The 26,705-nt window shown below is 48.4% G+C and overlaps 2 protein-coding genes across 2 annotated transcripts; both read right to left on the reverse strand.

Moving 5' to 3' along the window:
- Positions 1 to 252: 252 nt before the first annotated feature.
- zgc:165508 (uncharacterized protein LOC100101652 homolog) lies at positions 253 to 11,864 on the reverse strand (the record flags this gene model as incomplete). The annotated part of the gene is made up of 5 exons (XM_047035936.1): positions 11,797 to 11,864; positions 5,216 to 5,309; positions 4,882 to 5,064; positions 1,753 to 1,884; positions 253 to 899 (listed from the first exon to the last, which is right to left on the reverse strand). Coding segments are annotated over exons 1-5 (1,092 nt in total), but the record flags the coding sequence as incomplete, so codon positions are not given.
- A 3,532-nt stretch (positions 11,865 to 15,396) lies between these two features.
- alp3 (alkaline phosphatase 3) lies at positions 15,397 to 24,489 on the reverse strand. Its single transcript, XM_047036028.1, has 11 exons — positions 24,420 to 24,489; positions 23,643 to 23,759; positions 23,428 to 23,543; positions 22,559 to 22,733; positions 21,285 to 21,457; positions 20,058 to 20,198; positions 19,720 to 19,789; positions 18,697 to 18,831; positions 17,319 to 17,510; positions 16,262 to 16,378; positions 15,397 to 15,875 (listed from the first exon to the last, which is right to left on the reverse strand). Exons 1-11 carry the CDS (start codon positions 24,487 to 24,489, stop codon positions 15,559 to 15,561), a joined length of 1,623 nt encoding a protein of 540 aa, XP_046891984.1. The 3' UTR covers positions 15,397 to 15,558.
- Positions 24,490 to 26,705: the final 2,216 nt, after the last annotated feature.

The raw sequence follows: 26,705 nt of genomic DNA on the forward strand, positions 1-26,705 counted from the left end.
GATTAGGGTGGGTGAAATGTCGCAAGTAAGGCCTGGGACACATGGTTTACGTTGGAGTAAGATAAATTCAAGTCGTGAAAAACATGCAAACTGGTTGACGTGTGTCAGACGTCGTCGTGGAGACGAACGGATGAACGAAACAGAAGTTCCTCCGGATGGACGAGAGACAGTAGGGTATGCACACAGAAACGGACAGGGGGAGAGGAGTCCTCAGTTGCCCTGCTCCCTCTCCTCCCTCTCCTCCCTCTCCTCCCTCTCCTCCCTCTCCTCCCTCTCCTCCCTCTCCTCCCTGTCCTCCTCCTCGTCCTCGTCCAGGGAGACCACTCCGGAGGACGCCACGTCAGACACCTTCCTGCGGGAGGCGTAGTCGGGGGGTAACTCTTCTTGGCCCGAGCACACGGTGCCTCCGTAGTCCTTGCAGGGGGTGTCGTCGTCCTCGCCCGGCGACAGGTACGTGTCGGAGTACGACACGGAGTAACACGGCGAGTCCTGCCCCCCGCAGGGCCGGACCCTTCCGTCCCCGCCCCCTACGCTGTGGAACCCACAGTCCCCACCCCCCTGCCCCTGCCCCGCCCTCTGGAGGCGGGCCAGCAGAAGCTCCTCTCCTCCCTGCAGCGCCGCCAGGATCTTGGCCGCCAGCTCGGCCACGTTGTTGCCGTGGTGACCGTGGTGGCCCTGATGATGGTTGCCGCGGTGACCGAGGTCGCGCAGCAGGGGGTGGTGTTCGTCCAGGCTGCAGAGGCTGGAGCACAGGGTGTTGGGGGAGCCAGCGATGGGGGAGGGGTCGCCACTGACCACGCCCTCACCGCCACCCTCACAGCATGGCCCTCGCAGACCCAGGTGCTGGCACACCTGGCTGTGGATCAAGTCTTTCAGGAAGGGGGGATACGGAGGCACATCTGGAGCGGGGGGGGGGGGGAGAGAGACACAGTGAAGATGGTAGAGATTACTTCCTGTTCTATGTCACCCTGTCTTCACACACAGACTTCTGGAGGGACAGCAGAGCTGAAAGCACATCATGTTGGGTCTTTAGGCCAACAGCACATCCCCTATCCCCTCGTATTTGAACACAGTGGGTCTTAGCTAGTGTGTTGAGCCCCACAGTAAAGATCCAATGCTGGGTAATACTTGGTTACTGTGATCAGTCAGGTGTTGGATGCAGGACACAGTGAGCAGTAAGGGAAAGTCACAGTGAAGAAGCATATAATACTGGAGCAGTCGACTGTTACTGTAGCCCCTGCAGCCCCCCCAGCCCCCACCACACACACACACACACACCCAGCTCACAGACTCACATAGCAATATTGCACCCCCACCCTGCCTGCACCCCCACCTGCACCAAAGGAACTATATTAAAGTTGCAGGAGGGATATCAAATTGCGCCGGGGAACAAAAAATATTTTGAGAGGACAAAAGTAGGGCACTGGGACAATAAGGGCTCCGGACACAGACAGTCTCCCCAGCAGAGAGAGAGAAGGGGGGGAGAAAGAATGAGAGAAAGAGAGAGGAAAGAGGAGGGAAGAGAGAGAGAGAGTAAAGAGGGGAGGGAGAAGGAGAGAGAGAAAGAGAGAGAGTAAAGAGGGGGGAGAAAGAGTAGGGGATGAAGATGAAAAGAAAGAGGAAATGAAGAACGATAAAAGGTGTTTACAGCTTTAAGAAGGAGTTGACCATGGCACACTTTTGGATGTTTAAAAGTGTGTGTCTGTGTGTGTGCACACCTGTGTGTGTGAGCGTGTGTGTGTTCCAGTGTACCTGTGCTTTGTGTTGTGGGCTCGTTAGCGGGCAGGAAGTCTTCGTCGTATGAGTCATCATTGGAGTCGTCTCCATCCACTGAGGACCAGGCCCTCAACTTGGCTTCAGCGATGGCAAACTGCTCTGCCACACCTGCACACACACACACACAGACAGACAAAGACACACAAAAACACACACACACAGTAGGTTAGATAACAGACAAACACATGACATAAATGTGCACACAAGTAAAAACTTTCATGAATATTTGACAGTCATGGCTCCGACACACACACGAGTGTCGCGCGCTCACGCGCGTGCGTCGGTTGCCACGGTAACAAAGTAAGAGCCCTGTCCTTGTGTGATCCCATCTTGGGTCTTTGATTTGCGACACACCTCAACAAGACCTGAACTAGGCTGTATTGGGTTAAACCAGACAAGGCCTCAACACCCTGAGCAGGAAGTGACCTCGCCACTGATCAGGAAGTGACCGCACGACTGACCGCAGCGCCCTGTTTCTCTGTACAGCTGTACAGGGATGTTAAGGTATATCAGAGGGACACAGTGAGGGTGACTGTTGGTTTCTCCATGCCTAAGGTGACTCAGCACGTGACAGAGTCAGTGTTCTAGAGGAAGCTACTGACCAATCACCTTCAATCATCAGCAGCAGCCAGTCAGCAAACACACACTCTCTCTCTCTCTTTCTTGACTGAAGGATGGTGCAGAGCCTTGACTAGATTCCCCTCCATTCCTCTCTCTCTCTCTCTCTGCTATTTAACTTGTCATTCCTTGCCTTCTTTTCCCTCTCTTCTTCTTCCCTCATTCATCCCTTCTCTTCTGTATTACCTGCAGTCCTCCCAGTCCCCTCTCATTGCTTTCCCGCACGCTCCCTTTCTCTCACTGTCACTTGCCTTCCTCTTCTCGTTCCACCTCTTGTTTGCATTTCAATCTCCATCTCTTTTCTCCTCTCTTCCTTTCTCCCTCTCTCCTTCTCTCCCTCTCTCTCTCCCTGGATCTTCTGTGTTATGCATTCATGTGTTGTCTTGCACAGCGATCGATTCTTCCATTCATCTCCCACCTACCTCGACCCTGAACTCAGCCTTCACACAGGAAGACACTGTCCTGAGACACCGAAAGGGCTTCTCTCTCTCTCTTCCTCTGCCTCAGTCCTTCACCCCACTCCTCCCTTGTCCCATTAGAAAACCTTCAATATCTCACCTGCAGACGTAAGCAAACAATCACAGACGCTCACGCGCATACTCAAACGCACACATGCACGCACAGGTACACACACACACACACGCCTGCATGCTGTACACAAACTATTGCTCTCTATCTGATGGTTGTAGTATCTGCAGGATATCCAGGGTCTGTGGGGTGTGTATGTGTAAACAGGTATTGCAGAGCTTGGCTCAGCTCCCAGTCCTGGGTCCCTGCTGGACCTGCACTGGAACCAACTCCTTTCTCTCTCTCTCTCTCTCTCTCTCTCTTTCTCTCTGACTCCCATTCTGTCTCTCAGTATCTCTCCTTCTCTCTGAATCTCTTTTCCTCTTCTCTTATTTCACTCTCTCTCACACATACCCATTTCTTACTATTACTATTTCTTACTTATTGAGTTTAACACCCTAACTCACTCACACACACACACACACACATGTGCACTGCTTCCTCTACACACTCTCTCTCTGCAGGGTGACATAAGCTCCTCTCCATAGCAGTCAGGGCTGTCAGCCAGACTCCTGCAGGAGAAAGAACCACTCTCTAGAAATGACTGGGAGGAATCCAACGTGTGTTTGTGTTTGTGTGTGTGTGTATGTGTGTGTATGTGTATGCGTCTTGGCACAGGCTTACTCATCAATAGAACTATTCCACGTGGACCCAGTGCCTACAATCTAGCTGTCTCTATCACAAGCACACACAAGTAGACTCCTCAATCTTACATGTTGGGACCTTTAAACATGTTTAAATGTTGCTTGCATTAAACATATTCACTCAGAATAAGCATGAAAGAAGAAGATGAAACAAGGAGCAAGGGGGGGGGGGGGGCGGGGGGAAGGAGCAGGGGGGAGAGGTGAGCAGAGCAGGAGGCCACCCAGGGAAGGAGCAGGGGGGAGAAGTGAGCAGAGCAGGAGGCCACCCAGGGAAGGAGCAGGGGGGAGAGGTGAGCAGAGCAGGAGGCCACCCAGGGAAGGAGCAGGGGGGAGAAGTGAGCAGAGCAGGAGGCCACCCAGGGAAGGAGCAGGGGGGAGAGGTGAGCAGAGCAGGAGGCCACCCAGGGAAGGAGCAGGGGGGAGAAGTGAGCAGAGCAGGAGGCCACCCAGGGAAGGAGCAGGGGGGAGAAGTGAGCAGAGCAGAGGGCCACATGGTGGAAGGAGCAGGGGGAGAGAGGTGAGCAGAGCAGAGGGCCATACAGAAAATGGCTCAGTCACGCCGGGACTGAGCCAGGAACAGAAACCTTACTGTGCAAATTAACCTTGAGTGTCTGCATTGCAGGGAGCACGCAAATGAATGCAGCGAGCGATAGAGAGGGCAAGAAAGAAGAGAGGAGGAGGACGGAGTGAAAGTGGGGAGACAAATGGAGAAACCGGAAGACGGGGCGCAGAGAACCGTGGGAGACGGAGAGGGAGGGAGAGACAGAGAGAGAGACAGAGAGAGAGACAGGGAGAGAGACAGAGAGAGAGACAGGGAGAGAGACAGGGAAGGGTAGGGAGGTAGGGAGGGAGGGAGGGAGGGAGGGAGGGAGGGAGGGAGGGAGGGAGGGAGGGAGGGAGGGAGGGAGGGAGGGAGGGAGGGAGGGAGGGAGAAAGCATAGGGTGAGAAAGAGAAGAGTAGTAAAGGACACTAAATGGCATAAATGGAGGGTAAATGGATAGAGGGAGACAGAGGACAGAAGAAGGACTAGTGAAAGAGAAAGGTACGACAGGAGAGGGGATGAGAGAGGAGCAGAGAAGGCCCTGATGATAAAGACAATTCATCCCAGTTTGGTCTTTGTGTTTGACAACAGAAGCAGATAGGGGTTGCTGTGAATCACCCAAACCATTACTCAAGCCATCGACTCACCTTGTAAGTAAAGTTAATCGCAAAGAAACAACCGTTCAGAACGGAACAAGATGGCTACCTGCTGCGAAGCGGGAACAAGATGGCTACCTGCTGCGAAGAGGGCCTCCTGCTCCCCCTCAGTGAGGTCAGAGTAGTTGTTCAAGTCTGACTCTGGGGCGGCGGGGGTGTCGGTGGGTTTACACCAGCCCTTCCACTCTATCAGGTGAGCCACCCGGCCCTGGGCCATGCCTGTGGGTCTGGTCACATGCTCCTTCACCACCTGGGAGATGCCTGAGGGTCCACAGTTCAACGGTCACGGTCTAGGTCAAGTAGGCATCGATGTTATGGTATGGCAGGATGGAAATTGTGGGTTTATGTGAAGGGGACCGTGTAAAATGTTGTGTGTTATGGTGTGTGTGTGTGTGTGTGTTGTTTTATTTACCATGTAAAGACGATCTGGCTAATGCCGCAATCTCTTGAATTGTAAGCGCTCTTCTCGATTTTGGTAACATTTCGACGGTGTCTTCAACATTTACCTGTGAACAAAGAAAATACATTTTAGAGGCCGCCTCACAGGATCTACATAAACACTACTGGGTTTAATTTAGTCTACAAGCCTTTGTACTTCACAGAGAAATGACTCAATGTTGAATGAACAGCTAAATGACTTTGAAGGTCGTCCTTATTCTATCTGTCCTTGTTTTGTTTTTTTTTATAACAACTTGCTAGAGATCATGGAAAAGCCAGCTCCACACCCACAGCAATGTGTTTTGATTGTACTTATGAACTGACAAAGACAAGACGAAACGAAGGAACTCCCTCCCTCATCCAATCAGTCTATCCTGTAATGTCACACCACAGACAGTATCAAGTATCGACGCGCTTTTGTTTGTCGTCGAGCCTATTTTATAGCTTTCCTACACACGTGAGTCAGGCGTAGGCTATTGTTAAAAATGTCAACAGCAGATCGCACGCCTTGTGACGGTTGAGTATTGCTTATTCATAAGGGTCGTCTCACTTTATCCAAGCTTGCCGGCACAGTTAGTGGGGCGAACTAAATACCAAAAATACCCCAAAGTAAAAATATACCGCCGCTCCAGGACTGGCAAGCGCACAGAGATTCCCGTGCTCGTGATCTGTCAAGTCTCAACTGAGATGCGCGATAATCCCCTCGCCCCGCGCACAGGAGCTCACAGATCACAGAATGTCGAAGAGATATGACATGGCCTCGAGTTTCACATGCCCCCGGGTCTATGGCGGTTTACGCCACCATTAACAGCTCCCCCTCCTCTTCCCTGCCCGCTCTTTGCTAGCCTACTGCCCTACTGAATAAGAGAGGATGAGGAACGGAGATTGCTTTTGCGGTATCCGACTTTACAAGCAAACATAATAAGATGGCTTGTCGCTTGTCCTTCAGACATGTAACACGAGCGTGAGTGCGCGCCTCAACACAGACAGACCTACACCGACACGTCTGTTGGCTACGTGAGACACGGCGTTTCTTGATAATACCCTGATTGATGGCCACACGGTCCACTAAACGGAGCAAGCTTAACCTGTCCTGTGTTGTTCAGTGAGAAACCAGAAGCGGTGTCCTTCGTGTAAGGCCATTCAAACGTCATATAGCCTGACTGAACATAGTATCGGAGGCATAGTATGCACAATGAAAAACAGTTTTTGGAGGCATATAAATACTAAGAAAATGTTCACGAAGACGAACATCCGCAATGTCGCTATCGTCTGTCGTAATTTCCATTCCTCATAGCTGCTGTAGTAGCTCTATGGAATCAACCGGTTCTTTCAGGTCGCTTTCGAGGCTGCAGACAAGCAGTGTCACAGGTTTCCTTGGTCTGGCAAACAACCCCCGAGCGAATATGCATTAGCCTACATTGATTGCTCTAATTATAAACTCGTTACTCATACACATGGCAAAGGCCATCATTTAAGCTTCTATAGCACAATGTTTATTTTTGTTTTTCGAAATAATAATGCCCAATTGCGACGAGATAGTATAGCTTGCCACGGGCAAGGTAGATGCCCACCGGTCTTTCCTTGACCATGGACAGCTCCTACAAAAGCTTAGAGTTGTAATAGTGAAATGGAAGGTAACCCGTTAGATAACACATATCTGCAGGGATGCTATGTAACTGAATATCATTCGTGCGTGCACGTATAAACAGATACACACACGCGCACATATACAAACACACAGAAAATGTGCATGCAAAAAAACAAACCAGTGAAATAGAATACCAGAGTTCCCTCATCCGTGCCAACGCCCCTTGTTTTCTCGCAAATGAGGAGCTTTTCCATAGAAAATAGGATGCACATTGAGTCTCCTTTCATTATCATGCCACGTCGCTGTTTGTGCTTGCTTCTCGACCTGTCGCTCTCTGTCTCCGATCTCTCTCTCTTTCTCTCCGCTCTCTATCTCTCTCTCTCTCTCTCTCCCTCTCTCTTTCTCGCACCTGTGCCTATGCTACGCGACAAAACGGATCTCCGTCGCTCAACTTTCCATTAAAGGACCATTTCTATAGCAACCGGTCACCATGGAATGATTTCTCCCAGGATGCGGGCCGTGATTTGCTGATGACGTCACATGCACCACACCGATAGCTACAATAGGCTTCTCGTTCCTTCCTGCTGCAACCTCACGTTAGGTTCAGTAGTATAACTAGTCTTGGTGTTCCTTTTCCCGTGCTGAAAACCTGCAGCGACTCAAGGTTTTACAGAAAAGAACACGGCTTTTGCGACTCGTGCATGCTTGTTGGACGTGGAGAGAACACAAGCAGACACACGCACAAACCCGCGCCTATCCTGTCTGGCAATGGGCACGTGTCATCGACAGTAACGGACCTCCGTGGGCCACCGAGCTGCAAGCAAGCCTAATTGGTCCGCTACCGTTCTTTCAGCTCCCCTCCCACTTCAACCCAGCTGCATTAGACCCGTGTAGACAAGTATTTCATAGAGGATGATCATGGCAAGGCTGATCATTTTCCTCGCGCTCCCTCCCTCCCTCAATGCGCTCCCTCCTCGTGACATCCAGATGGCCTGCGTTGATAAATAAATGAGATGAGACGAATTCATCATCGTATTTGAGTAAATTACCTCAGCATTATGCTAACTTTTATTTACCGTCAAACTAGTGTCAACAGAGACGGGAACAAGCTTGGCCCACAGGCATTGATGCTTAAAAACCTATAGGCCTACACAATTATTTAGAGAGAGAAAAACAAATGGGAGACGAGGGGGGATCTGCTTTTTGTGAATCCACCATACTGATTCTTGCTTCACTGCAGCAGTTCGTCGTGGGCTGCAAAGGCACATGGTGACAAAGCCTAGACAGCGAATACAACTGCAGCAGACGGTCGAGTTCAGGGCGACCATCCAAACCTGCTCGGGTCGTTAAATTGCATATAGACCCAGGCGAAAGGCATTACATTTGGTGCAATAGAGAGTTATATTAGAAAACTGCATACAAAATTAATTTCTAATTACGTTGAATGACTTGCGAATAATTAGAAAACCAACTGGTGAACATTTAATGAAAACCAAAATGGAGAATCCAAAGCCGAATCACTCGTTAACGACTTGGACGGCTTGGTTAATTAGGTAATTATTAAACCAGGAAAGGTTGAGAAAATAATTTTCTGCTTCACGTCCCGAATTACTAAGTACGAAAGAGAACTCAAAGTCGAGGGTACTGCCAGCTTTGATTATTTGAGTGCCCCCGTGGGTCTATTAGGTTGTATCACGTTGTATACACAAATACACACGGAAACAGGTTGGTATACATTTTCCGTTCTGGTCTATGTCTTTGTAAGATGTTGTGAACGTATCCATTACACAATGAGAAGGAGCGATATACTAATGCAGCATTAGCCCCAAAAAGACGAAAAAAAAAAAAAGAAATTCCTTCAGACGTCTCCAGCAGTTGCCGTGTGGACCTTGTGTAGCGTAGCACAGGTTTCTGGGGGAAGGTAAGGCTACGTATGAGATGAAGGCCTGAATTTAAAAAAAATCTGCACCTCGCCACCGTCCAGTGTCTCCACCGGCGTGCCGAGAATGAGCCTGCTCACCAAGCAGGTCCGCGTGCTCCCCAAGAGCGCGAGGTCAGACAGAGAGCTCGCCGCGCTCCAGTCCACGCGCAACGTACTGTCAGCCGCCACTGTCAAAAGGGAAAAAATGATGCTGGTGAACAAAAAAAAAAACATTAAACCACCATGCCAGCCATGCCTCCAGATGGAAGCCATTTGTTGGGAAAAGGGATTTTGGGGGCGTAGTGGCCCTAATAGCCTATCTCATCTTGTGTCTTGTGGCTATGAGTTCCAGCATACATTGAGAGAGATGCCACGGTGGGCTACGACGGTCCATTCTCGTGCACAGACTATAAGCAGTCATGCCACGTCATGCATAAGGGTTTATATCACGCTTGCATAAGGGATTCAAAAGGGTAAAAAAAAATTGCATGCAGTTTGCCTAATTGATAAAGGGGGAATGAGAACCTCATTCACGCATGACACCTCTGGATTTTTGTTCTATCTATTGGCCCCTATTGCCTTCCTCCCTACAGCCATGTAATGTGAATGGACATGTTACGAGCGGGGCCAGGGAAAAAGATGTTGGGGCGCATTGCGTACTGTCGAGCTTTAATGTCAACCCACACTGAACAGCTCCTAGACGGAGCACAACGACTCTCTCTCTCTCTCTTTCGCTCTCTCTTTCGTCTCTGTCTGTCTGTCTCTGTCTATGTCTATGTCTCTCTCTCTTTCGCTCTCTCTGTCTCTGTCTATGTCTCTCTCTCTCTATGTTCGCTCAATCCAACAACAACAAAAATGCCAACGCCATCTTTCTAGGATCTTAATTGCAATGCGTCATGTTTGGTAGTCAAAGTACGGAAAGAACTCTCCAACACCCATCTATAGTAAGATGTCAATAGTCCCATCGCTCACCCCTCATTGAAATACCTTCCATTAGCGCGCGAGCTCAAGTTGCCGCTGCCAGGTTTCAATATCGTTTAATTGGATGCGTACAGATCAAATGCCTGGGGTGTATTGTATCTTGAAATCTAGGTTACCGCGGCAATGAAAGTATTGTTCGGAGACGTGACAAAGTGGCACGCTGTACTCGGTAAACGGGTTGACAGTCCGTGGGTGACCGGCGTTGTCACTTGAGACCCAGTCAGCTCAGAAAGGCAGTGTGATTTCAGGTGCTGGAGATCAGCATCTCATTTCAAGAAAATGCTCATATTTCGCAAGGATTGACGTTATGTGCAGCTTGCTCAGCTTATGCCCACAGCCCCCCTTGCCGTGCAATGTGGCTTCGGTTACCTTCCAAGCTCATGCAGCCCGTGATGCTGGGATCCTGCCCTCTCCCCTCACGTTTCTATGACGACAGCATTGCGCTTATGCCTGGACAGTATTAGGACGCCAGTGTAGCCTATGTTTTTGTGGTTTGTGATTAACATGATTAATATTAACACTATATATCAGGCAATAAACAGGGTACATATGTTCCACTTTCAGTATTTCTAATTTAGTCCTGAACCATTCGGTAACTACCACAGAGCTGGAGCCAACGTCTTTTAACACACCAGATGATCCACGTGTGATTGGGTCCCAGTCTAAAGAAAATAGGCCTACGGAGACAGCAAATTAGATCCACATTTAGAGACCAATCATACGGACTGTTCAGGGAAATATGATTAAGGATCAATTTAAGCGTAGACCTACTATTCTTGTAGGCTATATCCTGTAGGTCAGGTCTTTAATGGAGGTTGGCAGGGTGTGCAACAGTGTCCCCTTATGTGGTGAGGGATTGAGAGCAACCGCACCTCACCACAGAATCATCCACTGACTGCCTTTTACATTGGCCTTGTATTTAATTAGGTTCAATATTATTCATATTATTCTCAGGTTTAAGATCTATCACGGTGAGATATAGGCTAAATTAGCTTGTTGTTTCAAGCGCGTGTAACCCCCCCCCTCCCCATCGTTCTCTCTCTCTCTCTCTCTCTCTCTCTCTCTCTCTCTCTCTCTCTCTCTTACTCTCTCTCTCTCTGTCTGTGTCTCTGTCTGTGTCTCTGTTGTTGTCGTGGAAACAGCAGATATTATGGACCATGGCCACGTACCTTCCTTCTATGTTCTTGGCGCTCTGAAACTTGTGAAGAAATTAACTTAATTAGGTCAAGGCCAGCCGAGACGGCGTCACGTAGGCCGACATGCTCGGACTAACAGGTGGGTGCAGTTTTCTGTCTCAGCCGGCGGTCTGAAGAACTAGGCTACTTGCTTGCGTGAACAAGCAGTAGCCTTCACTTAAGCTTGAAACACAATGCTTCCTTTTAAAAGAAACGTGACAAGGAGACCCTGCAGTGACACTTGTTTACACAGGGCTACAGCATCAGAATCATCAAGTGTCTTGAAGAGCGATAACTCGGGCAAACAAATGAGGGGGCTGCGTTCCAGATTTATAGACATAACGAATAAATCAGCGTATGTTCGGTAACGGAACCGAAGGGTGTATTTCATGTTCATTGGTTAGGTGATAAGCCGATGTAGCCAGTGTGGCGACGCTCTGATGCATGATAAATGTGGGGTGCGTGTGATTTATGGCTACTGCAAGGCCCCGTTTAATGAAAATAACACATAGCCGACACGGATGATGTGAGGGGCACCAGCGGAAAGATGAGAAGGCACTAAGACAGAGGGAAGTTGATGACTTATGGCCGTTAACGATGGTTGACAGACAATGAGATAGTGTAAACAATCTAGAACACAGCGTGGTCAAAGAAGTAGCGTAGGACACGTAGGCTTTGATACGCTTTAAACGGTGCATTTCTTAACCATTTGTGAAACTTAACATTTAAGCTTGTAGTCAATTTACACACGTGACTACACTGATAAAGCAACGTCTAGTTTATATTTGGCTTAAAGCCCATCGCGCCAGGATTCATTGAGTGCAATTGCGTCAAATATAATAATAATGCGCAAAATGATAGGCTACATTAAAATTATGTCGTCTTACCTTGCAACTAAACTGGGTAAACGCAGTCAAAACCATCGTGGTCTAAGTAGTCTTGTCATACAAACATAAAAATGCTTCAGCTCGGCATCCTTCAATTGCATAAACGGCACTTCGCTACCTCGCGCGCTCACCGAAAATCTGTGTAAGACCTGGTCTCGCGGCCTCGCGATGTTTACCTTCTCCCTCCCTCTTTTTCTGCAACCTCTCAGAAAGAATAGGCTACCCGCTCCCCCACGTTCACAGCTGTTATCTGATAGACTTGCTCGTTGATCGTAAACAAGCTGAGTAGCAGAATCAACCAAATGAGCTAAACTTAAATTACACTGCCCTAATGGACTAGACTAGCTCAAGGCTACGTGACTCAGCTCACCTCATTATGAACAATTCTCTCGTGCACAGTACTTTAATAAGCCACAAATTCACGCAAATGCACCCGCATTTAGGTGCAGCACAAATGAAAACGAAAATCAGGCTACCTCGAGCGTGCATATATTAGTGCATTGCATTCTTGAATAACTCTTACCAACTGGCGTTTTGGAGCCGACACAACCCATTTCTCTGTTGCACTCTGTAGCCTACTGTCTTAACCCCTCTCCGCATGCAAGCGGACAACCTGAGCGTACCTCATCAACTAAATCCGCTTTTTCCTCCTCCTCGCTCCACCCTATCGCCCTCCTTTCACTCGTCTTTTCTCCGCGGCTCCGCCGGGGTCCGCTAGGATACGATGTGTAGTTCACAGGGTGGAGTGACGCCGAGGGTGGGGGGGAAGTCCAGGTTCTTCCGCGTTTTCACTTTGTCTCTTGATTTCCTTGCCGGATTAAATGTTCTAGAAAATATTCTTCGTGTAGTTTTTATCTCATGAGGCTTAAATTCATCGTTTGTTTTATTCTTGCTGACTATTCTTGCTGATATGCTGACTGAACCAGCCTTTTACACTCATCACTATACGTCACCGGTGGAAGGAACCCGGTGCCCGGGTTTCAGTACCGCGATGAGTGGACAGCGCTCGTGGCAGCGGGGGCATTGGTGTCTGGCTCAGATGTTGAGGGGGTGGGGGGTTCCCCGCAGCTCTGTCGCAGTCAGTGGACACCAGCACAGTGTTCTCGTCACCGACAAGTCCCGCTTTCTGCTCGCGCCCTGCTGCTGTTCCGCTGTAGAAAAAGTTGGAGAGTTGTGATACAAAAATCCCACGTTAAGGCGGCCTTTATAGCATCACCTCCCCTTGCTCGTTTGTTTCTCCCCGATGAAAGTGGAATGGGATCTGATTGGACGACGTCACAACGCTAGGACCAACCTTTATCCAAAATAGGTGGTGTTTCAAATGCAGGTAGGTAACAACGGATCAATTAGGCTAGAAGTTGCATATTCCTGCTGTGCGATAATCGTGAGTTTTACACGAAAAAGGATGTGATAGACTATGGAATACAAATGTTTCATAAAAATGATATGCAGTACTGGTCTTATTTGGACTTACTTATAACATTATGCACATCCTAATGTATTGAAAACATGTTGAATACTTTCCCTATAATACTTTCAATTTTCTATATACGTTATAAAGCCGTGCAATAAGAAAAGTCCAGTCACACTAATAAAATCGAAATCTAACATCGTAAGGTATCATTTGGCAGCATTAAAGAATATCCAAAAATTAAACTTTTCTCAGACTTTGGTGACCTCAGCAGTCTAACTGGCAGAGACGTTTTAAGGTGGCCTATTTAAGAAGACCCATTGTTTGAAAATATAGGCAAGCATTACCTCCTCGTGTTCCCTAATCTTCACTTAAACGCCCACCCAAACGCTGAACATAGACCGGTAGTGCTGACCCACGTGCCAGCGTCCTCCGAATGAGCCTGCCATTATCCGTTCACCGAGTACGCTTGGGGGATGTTCAATATCAAGGACAGAAAATGGTGCAAAATCACACTTTGACCCAGAAACCCATCCGCATATGCAACGATCAAACATGGAGTCGCTGCCTAACTTTACAACGTGTGTTCAGCACCATGGACAGGGACCACAGAGAAACGCAGTTTACATTTTGAAGCCTCACAATGATCAAGTACAGGATATCTCCATGATGTGGACCGCCAGTGAGACAGAAGTATTGACGTATCAATTCATGCATACTGAGATGTGGGAAACGATCAGTCTCTCGAGCTTTCTCTCTCTATATATCTCTCTCTCACACACACACACACAGAGACAAGCGCACACACACATCCGCACAGACCTATCCTCTGCATGTATGTGGAACAATTTGCAGAGGGGGGTCTAATTGACGCATTAAGACAAATAAAACAACACCAGCAGGTGCATGAGCATTCTAATTAGGCCCCGCCGCAGTAGCGCTACCTTTTCCATCCTGCGAGCGACAGAACATTTGGGTCGATTATAAAAATCACTATCTCCGTTCACGCGCATCCTCACTTTAATCTGTATTTAAGAGGAGCAGTTTGAGCTACATTTTCAAGACTTTTACAGAGAGGCGCGTGTAGGCTAACCTTTTAGGAAGTTGACAATCTCAGCTTGAGACTTTATTATACTCACACCGGATGGGCTGCAATTGACAACATATTACATTATTCAATGCTGAAATCTCTCCCATGTCGTTTAAGCAATTTTCCTCTTGCAGCTTAATGTACGCAAGCATCTGCAATTTGCAGATAGCCCTTGCCGGATTTCTTTTGCCCTGTCATGGGAGTTCTATTCCTGTTCTGCACACGTTTACCCCACACACGTTTACCCCACGCCACATACCCAACACACCCACCATTGCGCTTTCAGCCCCGCTTTCGTAACCCATCAAAGTTGCGGCAAGCTCAACGGAAGTCACACGAATAGGGCCCAGGCTTCCGCAGAGACGGTCTCCTTTGGTTTTATCGCCACCAAACGGCCTTCCGGAGATCCTGCATGCAAAACCTGTGGATCTGGACATCTGCCTGTTGCTCGTTGAGGCTCTGGGGGGAAGCTGCAGGTGGTAGACAGCAGTTTGCGACTTCGAGGGTGGCCTTACACCAAAAAGCATTTTATCATACAAGGCAACGAGTACAAACTGGCTCAACGGATAGGTAGGCATATCTTGAGATTGTCAAATCGTTTGAGCTAATACAAAATGACAAAAAGGTCCCTTCATGTTTGCCTTGGCAGACAAGCGTAGAGAGCGCTAATACATGGTTTTATAATTCGACATAATAGGCCAGTTATTGCACGCGGGGTAGTTGGTTCTATCAGAAGAGAAAATGACAGCCCGAGGCCAGGAGGAGCGCGAAAAGGGTCATAGCACTCTTAATGGACTAAACCCCGCAACAGCTGTAGGAAATAATTACCATAATCCGTCATTATGGGGACAAAAATAGGTGATCTTTAAATATTTTGCATTATTAATGACACTCTGTAGTCTGTACTAATGTCATCAAACAGAGACGCCCCTTCCTCAATCAGCAATGCGGATATTGGATTGTGGAAATCAAACAGGGTCCAAAGGATGAGGGAAGAAATTATGACATTAGTCACTGTTAACCATGTCGGACCCTTTTTTGTGAAATGAGCACATGAAATGTTGTCTGTGTTACAAAATTAAAGCATTAAAAAAATACATTTCCACACAATGGAGAAGTGTATTACAGAATTCTTACATGGCAAATATATTCTCTTTTAAAAGTAAATGCACAAGCATAATTTAAAATGATTTCTAAACGAGATTCTGATCATTTTTACACCTTTTCTTGCTCTATCTCTCTGTCACCATCCAACCATTCCTCAGTGCAGCCATCCAGTCAGCACAGCTGTCAGAGCCATCAAAAGGGGCCCACACGGCCCACAGGTAGAAGCTGTGTTCCTGACAGTGGTGGTGGTGCTACCCTGGGGGGCCTTGGTGGAGTCCAGGCCCCCTTGGCAGTGCCTCAGGTCTTGCCCCACGCAAGCAGCGTATGCCAGGGCGTGGGCGATGTAGCTCTGCTCCTGCACCCCCTGAAAGAGGTGGGCCATGGGCCCGCGAGCCAGAACAGCCACGTCCTCGCCTCCATGGGTCTCTGTGTCCAACGGGACCGCCGACTGCTGGACGTAGTCCTTCGTCTCTGGTAGAGAGAGAGGAAGAAGAGGAGAAGAGTACAGCGTGGATGACTCAAACAGGTGGACTTAGTGAGGCAGAACAAGTCACTGTCAGAGAGGAGGGGGGGGGGTGTGAGCTGAACTAGGTGTGACAGACAGGTCTCCCTGGGGCTCTGGGGCTCAGTTCAGGGGTACGTGTGTAGAAAGATTCCCCCTCGGACTCATCTGGTCAACATTTCCACCCTGTCTCAGATCAGTCAGTGGAACCAAGAAAGTAAAGCACTTTAAACCCAGCCCAGCGTTGCTGTTCAGCAGATATTATAACAGAGACAGAGGGCAATCTTTACACAGGCTGTTTGAAGACTTTAACAGCAGGAGTCCCTCAATGAATACAAATGTTTTCCTTTCTTACTTGTGTTGACATTGCGGATATCCGGACGCTTGTTGTTGACTACTTTGTAGCCGGGCCCGTTGCCGTACATAAGCGTGGTGAAGGGGAGAACGTCCTTCGCCCACAGTGGAGACTTCCCTGGGAGAGAGGACGACGCCACGGCCATGTTAACAACATAAAGGTGCTACACACACACACACACACACACAGACAAGTGCCCACGCACACGCGCGCCTCCCGTGTGTGTGTGTCCTGGGAGGGTGGAGTGGGTAGGGCTGAGAGCAGCTTGTTGAATCCCCAGTTGAGGTAGCGGTAGAGTCCCTGCTGATGGAGTACTCAATGTTTCACTGGCTTATTAATCACCCAGCTGGGGGGGGGGGAGGGGGGGGTGGAGTGATATAGGGAGACAGAGGATGAAGGGGAAAGGGGGCGAGTGTAGGAGAGGGGAGAGAGAGGGGCGGCCGTTATGAGAGGGAGGAAGGAGAGAAGGATGAGCAGAAGAGGTGAAGAGGAAGGGATGGGGGGAGAGAGAGGAGAGAGGCTGGAGCGAAAGGGGGAGGAGTAAGAGATGAAAGACCGAGAGGGGATGGAGGGAAGGAGAAGGCTGGGAGCTGTTTGTTTTCCCTCCGTGACGGCAGGGGGGAGGAAATGTCAAGCTGCCGATGGCGTCTGGCAGACGGAGACCCAGACAAAACCAGCCGAGCAAAGAGACCAGGGCCGCCACCTCCGATGACATCACTGCCATGTCACCTAGGGGGAAGGGGGGGGGGGGGGCAGAGATGTGCTGGCAGAGCGGGAGAAACGGGAGTAGATGTGTGTGTGTGCATTTGTGTGTGTTAATCTACAGTGTGGTGTGTTGGAGCCCCAATCAATTTCAATAGGATCAATGCAGCAAGATCAATTGCCTCCACTCACTGTTCCGTTACATCTTGTGTGGAGACAAAATGATTCACCCAACAAATCACTCAATGTGTCCAATTTGCTCTCCATGTTTGTGACACTATGTCATGTTGGAAAAAATGTCATGACCCAGTATAGTGTCTAAGGTCGAAAGGATTCCTACAAAGTCATTCCTTACCCAGAATGCTGTTCCCTCTGAAGGGATATCCATTAAAAGAGAAGGCATGGGAGTGGTCAGCCGTAACCACGGTGAGAGTCTCTTTCTCATCTGTCAGTTCCAGGCCCTTAGCGACAGCGTTGTCCAAGGCAACCGTCTCATGAAGGGCCATGGATGCCCTGCTGGCATGGTGACCCTGGTCAATACGCCCACCTGCCTCGCAGAGGGAGGGGACAAGCCGAACACTGGTCACCCATTGGCTGTTGGTGGTGCCCGTCATTCTAAAAGACGGTTTCCAGCAAATACACTGAATTTAGTTCAGGATGAAAATAACTGAAACTGTGTTAAATAGAATATAAAAGAAATCAATGACCAGATGCTCAAATACTAGAATATAATATTTTAAGTACATTTCTATTAATTTAGCCTTGAGCCTCACTGATTGTGAGATCTTGTACTGTACTCTCTCGTATTATAAGATTATTATGTCTTTAGAAAAACATTCCCATATTAACTACACATAATACTGTAATTACGTTTAAAGAACAATCCATGACTTCTCATGTAAAGTAACACGTGTGTTGTCTTTTCTCACACCGACAGTGAGAATGACGTGTGTGTGTGTGTGTGTGTGTGTGTGTGTGTGTGTGCGCATCACCTCAGGGTAATCAGTGAGGCTCCAAGGTCTAGCGTAGTGAGCGTGTGCACCATATGTCCATATCTATTTTTAACCCTGCGCGTTATATTAAAGCTATTGTTCAATACTCCTCTGAGGCAGCCTTAAACTGGGGTAGGACGAGGAGTGCGGGTGGGGGTGGAGATGGTGGGGGTGGGGCGGGTGGAGATGGTGGGGGTGGAGATGGTGGGGGTGGAGATGGTGTGGGTCAGAGGGGTTGAGAGCACCCGGTGCGGCGGAGCAATGCGTCACCCCGAGTTGTAGCCCCACAGCCCATCACACTGCGACAAACACTGCACACACGTGTCCCTCCACCAGATACACACACACACACTGCCGCAACACACACTGCCCCGACTACACACCTCATTCACAGGCTGAAACAGTCCCACTCGGCAAGCCGGGGGAAAACAAATGGTTTATTAAGCTCAAATCTATACGTAGAGCATTGACCTAATAGAGAATCAAAGGGCACGTATAACGACTATTGTAAAATCAATAGTATGAACTGTCAATTGATCTGGGTTGTCAAGAGAGTGTCTTACATTGGTTAGTCTGTGCTGATTTATATGAATCGGTGATTTGATAGGCTGTAACGAACATCAGGTGGCCTGATTCAGGCTCAAACCCTTGGGACCAGATGGATCGATGGCTGTGTGGGTTTAACAGGCACTTTGATTCCCAGCTTGATTGACAGGTTAATGGACCAACCACCTTCCTCACCTTCCACCAGCAAGAAGAAGCCCCTGGGGTTCCTGCGGAGGATGCGGATGGCCTTCTCCGTCGTCTCGGCGATGGAGGGATCCATGCGGGGGTCTCGCTCCACGTCAAAGCGCAGGTCTCCAGGCTCAAACAGAGCTGGGAGGAGGAGGGGAGATGCTCATCAACACACACACAGAGCGTGTGCACACTTAAAGCACACACACATATGAATATTTATGTAAATGTGTAAACGTACAGACACACACACAAATGTATTTGAGTTTTGATGTGGCAGAACAAGACTGGGACAGTGGGAGCAGTTAGATCATAAAACAGCGAAACACATTTCCAAGATGAGTCATTTAGTGTAATTAATGGAGAATTCCAGTACAGGGGGGTGAAGCCTGGCTTACTGATGCACAACAAGGCAAGGCAAACACAGTGCCTGGCTTACTGATGCACAGCACAGCAAGGCAAACACAGTGCCTGGCTTACTGATGCACAGCACTGCAAGGCAAACACAGTGTCACCACAGCTAAACCGTAGTAACCCTGACCCAGTTGTGTGTCTCTCTCTCTCTCACACTCTTTCACTCTCTCTCTTTCACTCTCTCTCTTTCACTCTCTCTTTCACTCTCTCTCTTTCACTCTCTATCTTTCACTCTCTCTTTCACTCTCTCTCTTTCACTCTCTCTCTTTCACTCTCTCTTTCACTCTCTCTCTTTCACTCTTTCTTTCACTCTCTCTTTCACTCTCTCTTTCACTCTCTCTTTCTCTTTCTCCCTCTCCCTCTCCCTCTCCCTCTCCCTCTCCCTCTCCCTCTCTCTCTCTCTCTCTCTCTCTCCCCCGACAGGTACGCTAGTTCGACGTCCTTCACTGCAGCCTGAGAAGTAGTGAATGAAGCAACACCACACCATCTGCCGTAGCCCACTGAGAAACCAAGGGCACACGCCCCAGCGTGGTGAATGCCCCTCACAGGAAGGTGTGGAGCATTCACGTTCCAGTCTTGATGAGGATCGGAGGCTGAAACGACCCAATGACTCACCTATCAGGTAGTCCGTGGTGTCAGGGTCGACGGAATCAAAGTCGGTTCTGTTCCACACGTAACGAGCGACCTGTGGTACACATGCAAGGACATGTAAACCATCAGGAGGGGAGCCACCTTGTTCTGCTCGTGTTGCAGATGCTGATGTTGATGTTTGTCAGATGACTCGCTTTGTTTTCACAGTGGCAGAGTTGCTCCTACCATTCAGATGCGTTTTCGAGTGACGTTTTTGGTTGTTGTGACGAGAGGTGTATGTGTTTATGTGTGTCATTGTCAGTGTGTCATTGTGTGTGTGTGTATTTTGGGGACTGGGTGTGTGTGTGTCTGTGTGTGCCCACCTTCCCCAGTTTCATGTGCTGCCACTCTGAGATGAGGTCACGCCCGTCCTCCCTCTTGCCCCTGGAGGCCAGGTCTGAGGGGTACTCAGGGTCCACCGTGCCCTTAGGGGTCATGTGCTTCCTCCCCCCGCCAATAATCACCTGGACACACACACACAAGCAGAGACACACACACAGATTTAGAAAGACACACAGAAGAATCTACCTCTAAGTATTTTAGATTGTATTTTACTGTATCACTGCCATTCCTGACCGTTTCCAACTTTTTTTGGCTCAAAATTTGTTGAATTTCAGAAACTACATTTGTGGGATCAGATTTTTATTTTACATTGAAATAAATTAATATTTTTATTTTAAAGAGGTAAATTCCAAACCAACAAATTCGGTGGTGTTAAAATTACAATGTTAAATTCTCAATGCCTATTCAAATTCAAAACATTATGCCACTGATTTGCTTCCATACGTAAATGTCAGTTGGTCTTTCGTCAATGTGCCAAGCGTAACTATCGGCGTTTCGGATTAGTACGAATTGTTTCAATCATTTACCAACAGCATATATAAATATTTATATATTTATTCATTTTTCATACTGCAGTTTTCATTGGTTTGGCGGCCCACCAGTATTACCCTGGCGGACCACTAGAGGGCTGCGAAGTCTAGACCCTACAGACAGGATTAAGGTGTTGACTTTAGACCCTACAGACAGGATTAAGGTGTTGACTTTAGACCCTACAGACAGGATTAAGGTGTTGACTTTAGACCCTACAGACAGGATTAAGGTGTTGACTTTGGACCCTACAGACAGGATTAAGGTGTTGACTTTGGACCCTACAGACAGGATTAAGGTGTTGACTTTAGACTCTACAGACAGGATTAAGGTGTTGACTTTAGACCCTACAGACAGGATTAAGGTGTTGACTTTAGACCCTACAGACAGGATTAAGGTGTTGACTTTAGACCCTACAGACAGGATTAAGGTGTTGACTTTAGACCCTACAGACAGGATTAAGGTGTTGACTTTAGACCCTACAGACAGGATTAAGGTGTTGACTTTAGACCCTACAGACAGGATTAAGGTGTTGACTTTAGACCCTACAGACAGGATTAAGGTGTTGACTTTGGACCCTACAGACAGGATTAAGGTGTTGACTTTGGACCCTACAGACAGGATTAAGGTGTTGACTTTGGACCCTACAGACAGTTGAGTTCTAAAGCTCAGATTCCTACATCTATATCTGTGTTATTGAGCAGCTGGGAGGCGATATCCAGGCAGCCATCTTTCTTGGCAGCAGCGGGCATGTCAGCGTCGCTGTACCACTTGCGGCTGGCGCTGTGGGCGTAGGTAGCGGCAGGGGTGGCATGCTGCACTCGCGTTGTCGTGACGATGCCAACCGACTTGCCTGAGAGGGAGGGAGACATGTGGGAGGGGAGAGAGCTAAGGAGAGTATGTCATCAGTCTTTAACCACACTCACTGGCTTTCAAGGCTGGTAGCACATGTAGAATGTTGTTTGTGTGTGTGTGTGTGTGTGCAATGTATCACATTATGGTGATATGGTGTTGAAATTAGTTTCTGTACATTTAGTATGCGCATAGCAAGCAGTTAATCAGTTTGAATGCTTTTCTATTGCCCCTCCCCCCTCCCCTCAACACACCATCTCCACACACACACACACACACACACACACACACACGCACACCCGGGCCAAGGGAAACCTGCGTCCTATCAGTCTGCTGTGCAGGGCTCAGGGACGTGGGGTCCTGTGTTATACGATATTTATTGCTGCTGATAACATGGGAACATGATAATGAGTCAAGTTGAAGTTCAGCCTGGTGCTTCGTCAGCAAGGCTGCAGGAGAGGAAGAGGGTAGGCAGGTAGGAGGGTGGGAGGGTAGGAGAGTTGGAGGGTAGGAGGGTAGGAGGGTAGGAGAGTTGGAGGGTAGGAGGGTAGGAAGGTAGGAGGGTAGGAGGGTAGGAGAGTATGAGGGTATGAGGGTAGGAAGGTAGGAGGGTAGGAGAGTTGGAGGGTAGGAGGGTAGGAAGGTAGGAGAGTAGGAGGGTAGGAGGGTAGGAGGGTTGGAGGGTTGGAGGGTAGGAGGGTATGAGAGTTGGAGGGTAGGAGGGTTGGAGGATAGGAGGGTAGGAGAGTTGGGGATTAGGAGGGTAGGAGAGTAGGAGGGTAGGGGGGTTGGATGGTAGGAGGGTAGGAGAGTTGGGGGGTAGGAGGGTAGGAGGGTAGGAGAGTTGGGGGGTAGGAGGGTAGGAGAGTAGGAGGGTAGGGGGTTGGATGGTAGGAGGGTAGGAGAGTAGGAGGGTAGGACGATAGGACAGTAAAAAGCACCAACAACAATAGCTAAACTTGTATTCCTTGTCCGCTGGCGGTGAAAGGAATACAAGTGAAAGGCAGTTTTGGTAAAATCACTCAAAACAACACTGAACTCCTTGTTTTCCTGCGCTAAAGAGCAGACATCAGCACATTCAGACCCCTGGGCTGGTCAGCACCTGCATCTTTGGCCCATTTGAGGATGGAGGTGACTTCGTTGCCCTTCTGGGACTTGCAGATCCCGTTGCGTGCGGCCGCACTCACGCCCAGCGTGTTGAGGTTGGTCTTCACACCACACAGGTAAGCTGTGGCTGTAGCTGCACTGTCCGGGATCTGGAAGTCCACGCTATAGGTCTGCACACACACACACAGATGCAGAGAGTCACACAGACACACACAGACACACACACACACACAGACAAACACACATGCAGAGACACACACAGACACACACACACACATGCAGAGACACACACACACACACAGACACACACACATGCAGAGACACACAGATGCAGAGACACACAGATGCAGAGACTCACACAGACACACACACACACAGACACACACATGCAGAGACACACACAGAGACACACAGATGCAGAGACACACACAGACACACACATGCAGACACGCACACAATGCATACACACAATATAGTATCATATACTACTTTTAAAGTGGAATATGATGATATTCAAGACACACACATGCATATGTAGAAGGCATCACATCAACACATGAAACATTTTGAATAGAGTACAGAGTCCTGATGTGCATGCATGAGTTCACATCTCACTCACACAACATACTGTATGCATATCAATACCACACACACAGCCCTGACTGCCTGGGCTAAGGTTGTGCCTGTGCGTCAAAGCAATGATTTATGAAATTGTGTGTGTGTGTGTGGATAAGAATACCTGTGTGTGTGTGCATAGGTGTGTGCGTGTGTGTGTGTGTGGATGAGCAGCATGTCAAGTATTTAAATGTGTGTGTCTCTGTGTGTGTGGATCATGCAATTCAACATGGACGTGTGTGTGTGTACCTTAGCTAGGCCCACATAGGGGAAGGTATCCATGGTCATGACGGTCTCCTCTCCAGTCTGGTTCAGCAGCTGGCCTTTCAGGATGCGAGCAGCAGTGATGGTGGTCACACCCATACCTGCCACACAGACCGCCCGGTGCACAGTCAGACGCTGCAGGTCCAGACAGCTCCCAACCACAGGTAGGGAGGCAGACGGAGGCTGGTGATGTCACTCACCGTCTCCTAGGAACAATAGGATGTTCTTGGCCACGTTGGTGTTGAGCTTCCTGTCCAACACTGCCTGCAGAGACTTCTTGGCCTGCGAGATCCAGAACTCGGGGTTTTCCTCCTCCACTGAGCCACACACACACAGTGTTGTGCACAATATAATTTATTTCTGTATTATTTCTATTTCAGCTACAGCCTCATTCAAGCAAACATTTTACTTAAAGCTTGAGCTTAAAACTGCACATACTGGGCTTTACTTTCAGTGATATGTCTCAGTGTGTGTATGTGTGTGTGTGTGCACGCGTGCGTGTTTGACATCAGAGGGAATTAACTCTCTACGGACTGGTCTCTGGTCCAGCTCTGAAAGACTCAAAGTCTTTCATGTTCCGCCACTGGAGACAGAGAGCAGTGCACAGGAGTGTATCCTTATCCAGTGATCTCCCTCTTACGTAACGCCCGAGGCATTCTTTAGTTGTTGGATTTAGGAGAGAACACAGTAAATGAGTTCCTTAAGTGTTTTTCTGTTGGTCGATGTGAGACGCCGGCAGGAGAGAAGATGAGATCACCGTCTCCTGGGTTCAGGTTAGGTCATCTTTTATTGAAATGTAAGTATCCAAGCTAAAACCATCGTTTTTTGAAACAGTAACTTCTACCTCTGAATAGAGAAACATGTGCATTCTGAATAAGTGCAAGAAATTAACTTACTTAATGACTGATGATTTTGAGTTGATTTTAATAAAAACAACTAATAAGAAAATATGTTTTGAACATTGTTCTTTTCCTTACCTTTGCCAATGGTCAAACCCGAACCCAATAACAGACACAGGCACAGACTCGGCAGTCTCTTGGTCTCCATGACAATGTCTTGTGAAAGGACAGGAACTGTCTGTGGTCAGAAAAGAGAGAAACAGGGAGATTTAATCTGACACCGCCCTCCCCCAGCTGTCAATCCTGTCATAAACCACTGATAGGAACCGTGGGTCTCTGATATCAGAATAATCTCACAACTGTCAATCATTGATTTGAATCAAGATTCTGGGCACAACACACACTGCCTCTATGAATTTCTGAACTTGGGATAGTGAAAAAAAATTGCAAGCGCTTAAAAGTCTCACAGAATAGAAAACATTTCCGCACTCAAATTTCCAAAGAGATAGCCAATGCATATTTGATATTTGCTGTCCCTAATCCCTGCGCATCAATAATAAATATTATCTCCAACACACACACACGTCTATGCTAAGCCAGCACCTCTGAACATCAGCCATGTATGCCATTAGCCATAAACAAGCTGTAGAGCTGAGCACAGATCAAAGCCGCTTTAAAAGCGAGATGGAACAGCGGACCCCCACTGGGACCCCCCCTGGGACCCCCCAGGGTTCAGCGCATCAACGCTGCACCGACTACCCACCCCCCCAAACTACCCACCCCCCCAAACTACCCACCCCCCCAAACTATTTACATGCTCACACGGACCCTAAATGGCTTTCTGAGTGAGTTAATGACTGATGGAGCACGTTTACGGGAATCGTGTTTTTATGTACTGGAGGTTAAAGGGAGGGGGACATAGATCCAGGTGTCCCTGCAAACACGCTACTGACATGTGCTCTCCACACCCAGGCCCTAATCATAATATATATTGGGGGAACACATCCCCACCAATATTCAAATCTGGTCAAAATATGCTGTATATTATATTGATATTGATATAAAAATATAAATGTGCTACGCTACAACAGGCAACCATGCACGTTGCCCGTAATTATGTAATTTGTCCCCCCCCCCAACGTTGACTCCATGGCTACGGCCTTGCTACACACAATAACAACCCAGCCATTTTAAGGACCTTGTGTATGTAGATTCTTATGAGTGGACTTGATACTGAAATGGTACAAAGCCACACAGTGTAAAGTTCAAGTTTATGCCTGAAGTGCAGATGAAGTGGTTGACTCATTCTCACAAGCAGACACACTGTACAAACACACAACACACAGAAACAGCTGAAGTATCTTCAGAGAAATATATAATGTGATGGCACCCTCTAGTGATTCAAACGGGAATCATCTCTTGGTGAGGTGGTGGGTATGGCCGGAAGTGGGCCCTGGTTTGGCCTGGAACCAAATGTTACATCATCCATCATCTCAAGGGGTTCGGTTAGTTTTCCAAAAATCTTCACCTGTCAAACTCCCACCCAATCACACACCAGAGGCTCAGCTGACGCTCAATCCGATTGGCTCAAGAATCCCTGTTGAGGGTCTGCCCACCTCTTACCATCACCTTGGAGATAAAAGAAACACGCTCTGTACTAATGCTCCATTTTTGGTCCAATCAGTTAGCTGGGTTTGAGAACTAGCTGGCAGTGAAAGGTGAAAAGAAGCTTAAGATGAGAGTCCCTGCAACTGAAGACTGTCAGTGGAGAGAGGACAGCTCCTGTAAGAGACAAGATAAGCCGATAACAGAGACAAAAAGTCTTCCAGGTAAAATTACAATGGGCTTCGATTGTGGCAATTACATGAGCTTTGTAGGAGGGTCTCTCAAGAGTGTACGGATGAAGGGATCAGATCTGAATCCAGAGCTGTAAGGAGCTACTGATGTGCTGCTATGGGGTTGTGACACCCAACACACAGACCCACTCAGGGAGTAAAGCCCTTGCAATTAGCCCCAGTCTGGACAAACTCCTTAAAGTTGTGAGTGTGGTATATATGGTGAATACAGAGCATATTGCTGCCTACTAAGTCTAAAGCTGTACATTCCTAAGTTTCACAAATGTACAGTACAGGGCAAGTATATAGTATCTTACACACTCATTTCTTCATGATCTCTGCATGTTAACTGAAACAGGTGTTTCTGGTTAACCCCCTCAGCTATGCTGGGAGCTGCACAGGTAGCAACCTAGACCTGACAGGACACAGCACACAATAACCCCCACCATGGACCCCCACCATGGACCCGCACCATGGACCCGCACCATGGACCCCCACCATGGACCCCCACCATGGACCCGCACCATGGACCCCCACCATGGACCCCCACCATGGACCCGCACCATGGACCCCCACCATGGACCCCCAC

The sequence above is a fragment of the Hypomesus transpacificus genome, chromosome 15 (genome assembly GCF_021917145.1).
Source record: "Hypomesus transpacificus isolate Combined female chromosome 15, fHypTra1, whole genome shotgun sequence".
In the NCBI taxonomy this organism is placed as follows: domain Eukaryota; kingdom Metazoa; phylum Chordata; class Actinopteri; order Osmeriformes; family Osmeridae; genus Hypomesus; species Hypomesus transpacificus.

Coding starts and splice junctions, on each gene's coding strand:
- alp3 (XM_047036028.1), bottom strand. CDS start 24,489: ATGGAGACCAAGAGACTGCCGAGTCTGTGCCTGTGTCTGTTATTGGGT. Junction 22,734..23,427: donor CCTATGTGGGCCTAGCTAAG/GTACACACACAC, acceptor GTGTGTGTGCAG/ACCTATAGCGTGGACTTCCA. Junction 16,379..17,318: donor CAGAGGGAACAGCATTCTGG/GTAAGGAATGAC, acceptor CCTCTCTCCCAG/GGAAGTCTCCACTGTGGGCG.